Source organism: Solanum stenotomum, chromosome 3 (genome assembly GCF_019186545.1).
Source record: "Solanum stenotomum isolate F172 chromosome 3, ASM1918654v1, whole genome shotgun sequence".
NCBI lineage: Eukaryota > Viridiplantae > Streptophyta > Magnoliopsida > Solanales > Solanaceae > Solanum > Solanum stenotomum.
Window position 1 is genome coordinate 58,543,086 of NC_064284.1, and position 11,882 is coordinate 58,554,967.

The 11,882-nt window shown below is 26.9% G+C and overlaps 1 protein-coding gene across 1 annotated transcript; it reads left to right on the forward strand.

The window, feature by feature from the left end:
- The first annotated feature begins 4,746 nt into the window (after nucleotides 1-4,746).
- LOC125858264 (ethylene-responsive transcription factor ERF011-like) lies at nucleotides 4,747-5,536 on the forward strand. Its single transcript, XM_049537984.1, has one exon. The coding sequence runs from the start codon at nucleotides 4,863-4,865 to the stop codon at nucleotides 5,388-5,390; it is 528 nt and encodes a 175-aa protein (XP_049393941.1). The 5' UTR covers nucleotides 4,747-4,862; the 3' UTR covers nucleotides 5,391-5,536.
- Nucleotides 5,537-11,882: the final 6,346 nt, after the last annotated feature.

The window sequence follows — 11,882 nt, forward strand, 5'->3', positions numbered from 1 at the left end:
CATTATTTATGTATTAATTTCCGTATAACGTATACAATATATAATAAGTAGGAAATAAGTTATTCATGTATAAAACTGAAACAACATGTGATTGACAAGTTAGAAATCTGCATAACTAATATATGTCTATTATATGTGAGTGAAATCCTTTCGCCTGTGTACCTAAAAGACAATTGTTGTTTAATATTAAATTCATGTTAGATACTCACTCTATTTTATGTTAATTGAATTTGTGAGGCAATGCACACTTTTTAAGAAAAATATTCAAAGGCATAATTTAAATAATACTTTTCACCACTATTGTTCTTTATGAAATTATAAATATAACTTTTAAGTAGTACAATTTATATCCTAGAAAATATCAATCATTAAACGAAAGGACAATTATGAAAAGGTTTCGAGCATTCCCCTTGAATTATGAACCATGAAAAACCCTAAAAATTTGGTTAATACTAATATAAAATAGAGAGAGATTATCATTCAACTTGCAATGTGTGTGCGCATGCGTGTGTGATCAATGTGTATGAATGAAATAAGGCTTAAGTCATTGATGGTCCCTTAAAATTGTCCGTATAATTCATTTAAACACTTTAACTAGGGGTAGTACCTATTGAACATTTAAATTGTTCAAGATATGTACCTATTAAACACAAAACGCTGATATGACAAAATAAGTGTATCTCACTGCTGCTGAGCGCATGAATGCATTTTTAAAAAAAAAATAAAAATTTATACCTACTTTCTTGAAACTTGGAATGCATTGACCAAATAAATGAAAAATTAATTTAATTAAGCATTAATCTTTTAAATCATTAAAAAAAAAAATTCACCCCCACACCCATGTACAAGTCATCTTCTTCTTCAACCAACCATTTTAAAAACTTCAAATTTCTCTGCCTTTTGTTTTGATTCATTTTTTTTTTTCAATTTCTGTAAACAAATTGTCTGTTGAATTTGCAAGAAGAAGAAAAAAATCGACCATTGGAGTTAAAAAGTTGACCAATATTTGTGCATCTTTATTTTTAATAACTCCGACCGAGCAACCATCACCATTCATTAAACTTATTAAAAATGTTATAAAAAAATTTGATATGTTGATTTCGGAATAATTTATCGAGGTTGATTATTTTTACAAAAATCGCAATAGCCGCCGGAGGAATAGAATATAACGAAGAAAAAGAAAGTGGAAAGGATTTGGTGGGTGAATTCGGGATGAGGTGGGGCTCGACACTTTCTTTTTTGTTATCGCCGGAGGAATCAATGGTGAATGACAATGGCGGAATGACAGAGAAGAAGATGAAGAAGAAAGGGCAATAGGTTAGATGAGTGGGGGTTACGCGGGGGTGGGGGGAGATATTTTTTTTTATCAATTTAAATTTTTCCATATTATTAAAGGCTGAAGATTATTTTTTATTTTTCAAAATTAAAATTATGGGCCCATGTGCCACATGTCGTAATTTTATTAGTGATTTTGTCAACATAATGTGTGTGAATTACACGCACAATATTTTTAAAGCTAGTTGTCATTTTATGCTCAATAGATAAATATTCGTTAATATTAAAGTGTCTAATAGGTAAGAGTCTCAGTTGAGGTGTCTAAATGAATTATGCGGATAACTTTAAGGGGTTATCGATGACTTAAGCCATGAAATAATCACATACACACCATAATATGATATTATAAGGCTTAAGTCATCTACGGCCCCTTATAGTTGTCCGCATATTTCACTTAAACGCCTCAACTAGAGGTTCTTCCTGTTGAAAACCTCTACCGTTCAAAACATGTACATATTAAATACTTTTTTATGACATGGCATTATAAGTGTAATACAATTTTAAGTACGCGCATGAAGCCAATTTTTTTTTTTGCCGACCAATAAGAAAAGGACATACCAACATAAGAAAATTCATAATCTGAACATAATTTTTTTTTAAAAAAAAAAATCAGTTGTCTTCTCCAACTCATCTTCCCCAATTGAACTTTTCAATTCAAAATTACCTGAATCTCATCGGCCAAATTCCTTTGCTACTATCCCTCGACACGCCCCTTTCCCATATAATCCTTCATTCTTTCTCTAGCATCATTCCGCTATCAACAATATCATCATCGTCGTTCTCTTCATTGGAAAAGCATCAATGAAATAAATGACCAGTAAAAACCCAAAAGATCAAAGAGTTTACTGTTAAAGATTTTCATTTGAGTTATAAAGAGAATTTAATCAAAAATTAAATTAAATTGAGTCAAAAACAATTCCGACTAAACTCCATTTTTTTTCCTACAAAACTAATACGAATCTGAAGTTGTTTTCTTATATAATTAAGAATGATTATCGGAGTGTACGATAATTTAGTTGTCGATCGTTGTGAGCATGTTCAGGCAAAAAAGAAAATGGGAAAGGACGGATGTCGGGGTTGGGTGGGTTGTTTTGATAATGAAGAAAAAAAGAGGAAAGTTTTTTTTCTTCTGAAAACATAGTATTTATTTTATTTTAATTTCTAATTTATTTTTAAATTGTTATTATGGGACAATGCCACGTGTCTTTTTTTGATTAGTTACAATGTCACGTCAGTCGCAAGTGTATAACACTAATTTTCATTTTTAGTTGATTGTAAAAAAATGTTCGATAGGTATTTTTTTTTTACTAAAAAAAGTGTTCAATTGGAACATGCCTAATATAAGGTGTTCAAGCGAAATATGCAGACAACTTTAAGAGGCAGCAGATGACTTAAGTCATATTATAATGGCCAAACAATATGCAAACTATGTCATGGCATGTGAAGTACACACATCCTACTTTGTTGATTCTTTGGAAAGAAGTGCCAAAATAGAACATAAAAATTGGAGTTGAAGGGTTAAAATGGAACAAAGTTAAGTTAGAGTGCCAAAATGAAAATTAGGGATAAGTTTAAGAATCTGCATATGTGTTTGACCTATTATAATTGATAAAAATCCTGAGATCAAATCTTATTATCATCATTAAATAAAAATCAAATGCTTAAATCACACATAATAATTAAATAAATCAAAAAATATTCTCATCAATGTAGAATAGAACTAAACTTTTCATTTTGAAAGACAATTCACATTTTTAATCAAAAGTAAGAGAATCTATAGAGAAAGAGTGTGTGTGTTTGGGGATTTTCTCTGTATTGGATATGACGAAAGAATATGAATATAATTGCACCAAATTGATCTACACACATGCATATATATACTATCACTAACCAAGTTCATTGACTAATAGATTATTATTAATTAACTCTAAACTAACTACTAATTTTGTTATGTTGCATTGCATTATTGTCACCTTTATTATGTATCACTCCACTCACATACAATTGTCACTAGTTGTCACTTGATAATTTCAACACTCTACTTCAAGTTAGATGATGTCAAAATATTCAAAATACTTTAGCCATGCCTAGATAGAACCTCACCCAACTCGTGAAATAAATTATTAACATATCTTGTTAAAATATTTTTTTCATTACTACATAATTATTGAATTACTCTATTGAAATTTAACGTCCCAAAATTTGAAATTTGTATCGGAGCAACATAATAATTTTAGATTCACTGTAACCTTACAAGTGGGGTTTGAAAAACAATAGAATACACACAAATCTTATCTTCATAGAAGTTTGAATAGCCGACTACAGAACCTAAACAATAACTTTTGTTCAAATAATATATTGGGTAATGCTAAATGACCAGAAAATTTAGCCATAATTTGATCAAAAATTTAAAAAATCTATAATTTTTTTTTATTTTAAAATAAACTGATTTTTTTTCCATTTTTTAGTTAAAAAATATTAAAGTTGAAAGGGTAAAAATATAAAATAACATAGATAAATATCATTCTGACCAAATTTTCATTAAATTTATACACTTTAAATTTAAAATTCAATTTATTAGCCTTTAGAATTGTTAGTAAAAACTTCCAAATCCATAAAGTTGTTTTAACTTTCCATTACTCTATAAAATATACTTCCATGGTTTAAAAAATAATGACTTATTTTTTTTTAGTCTGTTTAAAAAAGAATGATTTTTTTTCTTTTTTTGGTAATATTTTAATTTCAGTTTGTCACTTGGCATGTTTAAGGCACAAGATTAAAGAGTAATTTTATACGTTTGACATAACTTTAATTTAGAACCATAATATTCAAAAGTTTTCTTCATTTTCTTAAACTCTAAGACAAATCAAATTAGGTAACTCTTTTTGAAATGAAGAGAATAAAGAAAATTTACAATAAATCTTCATCATTTAAAAAATAAAATTTTAATTATAAAATTAAAATTTTGAAAATTATTAAATGCGGAGGCTGAAAGCTTTTTACGTGTCGAGCGGACCAACGAGCAACAACCACCATCTCTTATGAATTTGAACATATATATAAATAAATAAAGTAGACATAAATCAGGTTATTATTGTGGGGAGAGAGAGTGTGACATTATCGGTGCTTTTAGATATTTGCTTTTTAGTTTTAAAATAATAACAGTAATTTAATTTGACTTGAAATAAAATTTTAAAAAATAAAATAATTATTAATAATCTAATTTTAAATTAGTTAGGTTAAAACTTAAAAATATTTTTTAATTTTAAATATGTTATATGAAAATACATTAATTTAAAAATGTTATAAAAAATGAAACGAGATCATTCTTTTTAAAATAGATTAAAATAATATATATCATTCTTTTAAATTATTGAGGCAATTTCCCTTAAAAATAAAATCAACGTGGAAAACCATAGTACCCAAATTGTGGCCAACGCCCATTTTTCTTTCATGGGCATTCCTCTAGATTACAGGGAAATTTTTTGTTCCAATTAACCCCAAAAATTGATAAGGAAAGAGGAAAAATGGAGGTTGACGGCGTCAGAAGCGGCGATGCTGGGGTGGTTGGAGGTGGAAGAGGAGGAGGAGGAGGAGGGTGTTGCTCCGGGAAGAGAAAAAACGAGAGGGCTTACAAAGGAATTAGGATGAGAAAATGGGGGAAATGGGTTGCTGAAATCCGAGAGCCAAATAAACGGTCGAGGATATGGTTGGGCTCGTATACGACGCCTGTTGCAGCTGCAAGAGCATACGATACAGCTGTTTACTATCTCCGGGGGCCATCGGCCCGGTTAAATTTCCCGGAGCTGTTAGTCGGTGATATCGGCGAACTCAGTGATTTGTCTGCTGATACAATTCGTAAGAAGGCTGTTGAAGTAGGTGCTAGAGTTGACGCTATCCAGAGTTCAATGGCTATTTCCGATGATGACGGCGACGGCGATAATCAGCTACGGCGACATGAAAGCCCGGCCCGATTAAAGCCTTGTTGGTTTCAGGAAAAGCCCGATTTAAACTTGAAGCCCGAGCCCGAAGGCCCGGAACTTGATTATTGGTGAGCTGTTTTGGACTGTTTTTATTTTCTGAATTATTATCTTTTTTTTTTTAATTTAAATTTTGAGCTTAATATAATCTGAGTACAACTGTACTTATGTTGTAACATGTAAATATAGTCTTTGTCAAATGCAATTTTAGCATTTTATTTTTGGGTTTTTTTTTATATGAATTCTCCTCATCTATGTTAACAAAATAATTTTTTTTGTAAATATTTGTTTTTTGAATAATTTGAAATATAAAATGATAGGTTGAAATCATAATCAAACGTTGAATGTGAAATTACATGTCCATATATAGGCTAAGATGAACTTTGTGGCTACAAACTCATTTTTTTTTTATACTAATTAAATAGGAAAAAAAGTCGGAAAAATATTTTAACTTTGATCGAAATTGTTGTTACGATATCAAATTTTATGGAGGATCTTTCACCCATGTACTATTTAATAATGTATTTTAAAGATATATATGTGTCCACGTGGACACGTTACTATTTATAATTATGCAATATTTATGATGCTCACGTTGGCACATATAGTATATACCTTTAAAATACATTATTAAATAGTGTAGGGGGTAAAATGTCCTTTCCAAAGTTAGGTATCATAACAACAATTTCGTTCAAAGTTCAGATATATTTGAGACTTTTTTCTCAATTAAATACCTCTTCTTAAAATAATTGAGATGTACCTAAGTTTATACTCCCTATGCCTCTAATTACTTGTCCACTTTTGAATTGACACACCTATTAAGAAATCAATTGTTCACATAGTGAGTTTATCATTTTATCCCTATTAATTATGAAGTTGATAGATTAAAAATTTTAAATTTAAAATTTTCATGAAATTCTACCTTTTTCAAAGTAATTAATTAAGGGTATAATAGGTAAAATTATTTTGTTCTTCTTGATTTGTCAAAATGAACAAGTAATTAAAGATAATTATAAAAGAAAGAGTGGATAAGTAATTAGGGATAGAGGAATATTATTTTAAAATAATTTATAAAAAATTTCTAACTTTAATTTCAGATATTTTGTTTTTTCCGAAGTTTGTCTAATTATTGAGATTTGTGCCTCTTTGTTGAGAGTAACCGCAATTTGTTTAGATAGAAAATGATAATTTTTTCAAACTTGGTTCATCGTTTGTACGTGAAAAAAACAACAATAGATTGTTTCTTTATAAAAATAATGATGATATTTTGGATATATATTTAGTATGCTTTAATTTGTAATTTGCACTATTAATATGTGTGTTAACTTTTTACTTACATATAAAATCATAATAAGGTCTTATTTTTCCAATTATTTACAAGGATAAAATAAAAAAATTTAAAAACTTATTATATTTTTAAAGATATGTAAACATAATAATAATAATAAAAATAATAAAAACTAATTATTTTCTACCAAAACATAATCGATTTTTCTGATATTTCTTTCTCAATACATGTACAAAGCCAAATAAAACAAAGACTGGAATAAGTATTCTCATCGATATACAAACAAAAAAATCACCCAAAAAAAAAAGAAAAAAAGAAGAAGAGGAATCCATGAAATATGAATTTGCTTTTAATAACTCACATAAATAAATTAGAAAAGTAAATATGAAATGGGTTGATGGAGTAGCAATATTATATAAAATATAAACACCCTAAATACCAATGGATTGGAAGAAACAATTGTTTGGCCAAAACAAAAAAAGAGATCCATTTTGAAAATTTAATGATGTCCCCTCTGAGAGTGATACATATAAAAAATTACTAGAAACGAAGGATTGTTATTCATTTTAATGGAAAAGAAACGACAAATGACTTGTCTTTAATATTGTTTTCATTTTAAATTTAAATCACTTTTATTTTTCTTTATATGAAATTCTCTATGTTATTCTTATAAATAATTGAAGAATGAGACTTTTTAGGATGTTGCAAAGAACTAAGGAGATTAGGATGCAAATTATTAAAAATGATAGAATAAGGTGTAAGTCGCAAAAGAGGGTATACTTTAGGGGTGCAAATCACAAATTACTCTAATTAAGTCCTATTCTTTACTATTTGAAGAGTTAAAAGATAATAATCTTTTTGAAATAATTTTCTCAAGTTAAACTTAATATTGTCAAGTTTCTAATTCAACACTACTTAATATTAACTTAGATTTAATTTATAACACTTCTAATTAAACTCAAAGTTAAATTGTAATTCAATTGTTAAACATAATTCAAGATTAAGGTTAATACAATTCTTAGTTCGAACTAAAATTTAGAGTTCAATTTTATTGAAAATGTCACTAGTAACCATGGGTATCTTCTAAGTAAATAATGTGGAGACTTTGGATTAACCAAGTAAGATAGAAATTTAGCCTTGAAATTCATTTTCGCTTTCTCTAAACTTATCCTTAATTATCGATCACAATCACAAAAAGAAATCTTAAACGATGATAATATAGAGGAATTAATTAACGACAATAATTTAATGGTTGCTGAACTTTTTAGAGGCAAGTGACAACCACTCTATTCATTCACTTTTACTNAACTTATCCTTAATTATCGATCACAATCACAAAAAGAAATCTTAAACGATGATAATATAGAGGAATTAATTAACGACAATAATTTAATGGTTGTTGAACTTTTTAGAGGCAAGTGACAACCACTCCATTCATTCACTTTTACTTGTCACTTATTCTTAAAATATATTATCATTTTTACTTGTCACTTTTGACATATCAAGAAAAGACAATTACAATATATTTTATCATGTTTTACCATCAACATTATTTAATAGGGATAATTTAGTAAAATACATATGTCAATAATTATTTCTTAATGGGTGTGCCAAGTCAAATAGAGACATGTAAAAATGATTAGAGGGAGTACATTTTAGCACTATTTGTAAATGTCAATGTAATTATCACTAAAACCTATAGAAACGTTGGATCTAATGACAATTAACTACTTCACCTCTCTCTATTTACTTGTTTTTTTTTTATTTGACATACCTATTAAGAAAATAATAATTAACATAGTGAGTTTACCATTTTACCCCTATTGCTTAATAGAATTTCAAAATCAAATTATTCATTAAGGAGGTTCTATTTTTTGCAAATCATTAACTCTCTAAATAAATTGAGAATATAATATGTAAATTTTTTTGACTTTTATTGATTTGTCAAAAATGACAAGTAAAAAAACAAAGAAAGTAATACCAGTTTGTTATCACTAAAAATATTTTTATTGTAGTGATATTCCGTTCAGAAAAAATAATAATTATAATAATATTATAATTTTTCTTTAAATAAAAAAAAATTAAATAAAATAAGAAAATCAATACAAATGCCTGACCAGAGGGATGTATAGTGCATATTGATACAATTAATTCCATAGTTTAGACCTTCGCCAGCCAACAAGAATATTTGGGACTTAAGCACAATATGAAAAGAGGCAACTATTCTTACAAAATGTGATTGTTTTTTAAATAAATAAATAAATAAATATATATGTTTAGTCAAACACCACATAATTTGAATCAGAGGAGATAATACTTGCCTCAAATTATTGGATACCATTAATGTCATACCCAAATAATATTTCTTTTAACCTAAAATAGAGTCAGTCATTTTTATAGAAAACGCTCTCCTTCTAATGAGATTCTACATGAATTTAATTTAAATATAGCCAGATTTGAATATGAGTTGATGAAAAAATAAAAAAGTAAACTATTAGCACTTCCATTATAGTCAACGGTAGTCGTTAAAAGTTTTGCATGTATATTGTTTTCTTTTGTAAAAGATTGTTAACCAACTCCTCAACTAAGCAAACGTCCCATCATTTTGTAGTTCAACAACCAGCCAACACATATTGGAAACAAATGGAGCCCATCCATTAATGGTTTCCACACTAAAAAGTTATATTCGGTGTTTTCTTCATATTAGTTTTGTCAAAATTTTGATGAATAAAATTATGTGATATATATAATATATGTAAGTATATTTGTGAAAGATAGCAAATATTTATTGGAAGAATCTACCTATGAATCTCCATTATTGAAAAAGCATATGATGTAAATATGTTACTTTTTTTTATTTTATATATATATATATATATATATAAATTATTGAATCACCTTTTTAGGTTCAAGTTTCAGAGATTTAAAATTCGATAAATAATGAAGATGTATACAAATGAACAATGACAACCGTCATATAAAAAAAAAGTAATATAAGCAAAATAATAAAATAAAAAAGTTGTAAATATTTGTTTTTTGAATAATTTGAAATATAAAATGATAGGTTGAAATCATAATCAAACGTTTGAATGTGAAATTACATGTCCATATATAGGCTAAGATGAACTTTGTGGCTACAAACTCATTTTTTTTATACTAATTAAATACCTCTTCTTAAAATAATTGAGCTGTACCTAAGTTGATATTATTTTACAATAATTTATAAAAAAATTCTAACTATAATTTTAAATATTTTGTTTTTTCCAAAGTTTGTCCAATTATTGAAATTTATGCCTATTTGTTGAGAGTAACCGCAATTTGTTTAGATAGAAAATGACAATTTTTTCAAACCTGGTTCACCGTTTGTACGTGAAAAAAACAACAATAGATCGTGTCTTTATAAAAATAATGATGATATTTTGGATATATATTTAGTATTCTTTAATTTGCAATTTGCACTTTAATATATGTGTTAACTTTTTACTTACATATAAAATCATAATAAGGTCTTTTTTTTCCCAATTATTTACAAGGATAAAATAATTTTTTTTTAACAAATTATTTTATTTTTTAAGATATGCAAACATAATATATCCATAGTTTATTTTATTTGTAATTCGCAGCAAACATCCCATTTTTGTCATCTGGTTCAGTATACAATTAGCCATTTTCGGTATATAATTACTCATTCGGTATACAAATGTATAAAATGCGTTTATGTTTGTATAAAACGAGAGAAAAATGTATATACAAATACAAACACATATATTTTTGCCCTATACACTTATAATTATACAAATACAGATCTTTTCCTGCAAAAAAAAAAAAAACTGAAACGTTTTATATGCAAATCATCCAATTGTATAAATGAATTTATACAAAACTGAATAATTTATCTATAAATTGGATGTATCTAACGAATTATACAAATCAAAAACTCCATAACAAACATAAAATTTGTTATGGAGCGCAATTATGCAAACTATAGTTATAACATACAAATATAATTTTTATGTTTGCTAAATATAATCGATTTTTCTGATCTTTCTTTCTCAATACATGTACAAAGCCAAATAAAACAAAGACTGGAATAAGTATTCTCATCGATATACAAACAAAAAAATCACCCAAAAAAAAACAAAGAAAAAAAAAGAAGAGGAATCCACCAAATATGAATTTGCTTTTAATAACTCACATAAATAAACTAGAAAAGTAAATATGAAATGGGTTGATGGAGTAGCAATACTATAAACACCCTAAATACCAATGGATTGGAAGAAACAATTGTTTGGCCAAAACAAAAAATGATATCCATTTTGAAAATTTAATGATGTCCCCTCTGAGAGTGATACATACAAAAAATTTACTTGAAATGAATGATTGTTATTCATTTTAATGAAAAAGAAACGACAAATGACTTGTATTTAATATTATTTTTATTTTAAATTTAAATCACTTTTATTTTTCTTTATATGAAATTCTCTATGTTATTCTTATAAATAATTGAAAAATGACTTTTTATGATGTTACAAAGAACTAAGGAGATTAGGATGCAAATTATTAAAAATGATAGAATAAGGTGTAAGTCACAAAAGAGGGTATAATTTAGGAGTGCAAATCACAAATTACTCTAATTAAGTCCTAATATTCACTATTTGAAGAGTTAAAGGATAATAATCATTTTTTGAAATTCTCAAGTTAAACTTAATATTCTCAAGTTTTCTAATTCAACACTTACTTAATATCAACTTAGATTTAATTTATAACACTTCTAATTAAACTCAAAGTTAAATTGTAATTCAATTGTTAAGCATAGTTCAAGATTAAGTTAATACAATTCTTAGTTCGAACAAAAATATAGAGTTAAATTTTATTGAAAATGTCACTAGTAACCATGGGTATCTTCTAGGTAAATAATGTGGAGACTTTGGATTAACCAAGTAAGATGGAAATTTAGCCTTGAAATTCTTTTTCACTTTCTCTAAACTTATCCTTAATTATCACAATCACAAAAAGAAATCTTAAACGATGATAATATAGAGGAATTAATTAACGACAATAATTTAATGGTTGCTGAACTTTTTAGAGGCTAGTGACAATCACTCCATTCATTCACTTTTACTTGTTACTTATTTTTAAAATAAATTTTCATTGTACTCGTAACTTTTGACATATCAAGAAAAAACAATTACAGTATATTTTATCATGTTTTACCATCAACATTATTTAATAGGGATAATTTAGTAAAATACATATATCAATAATTATTTTTTAATGGG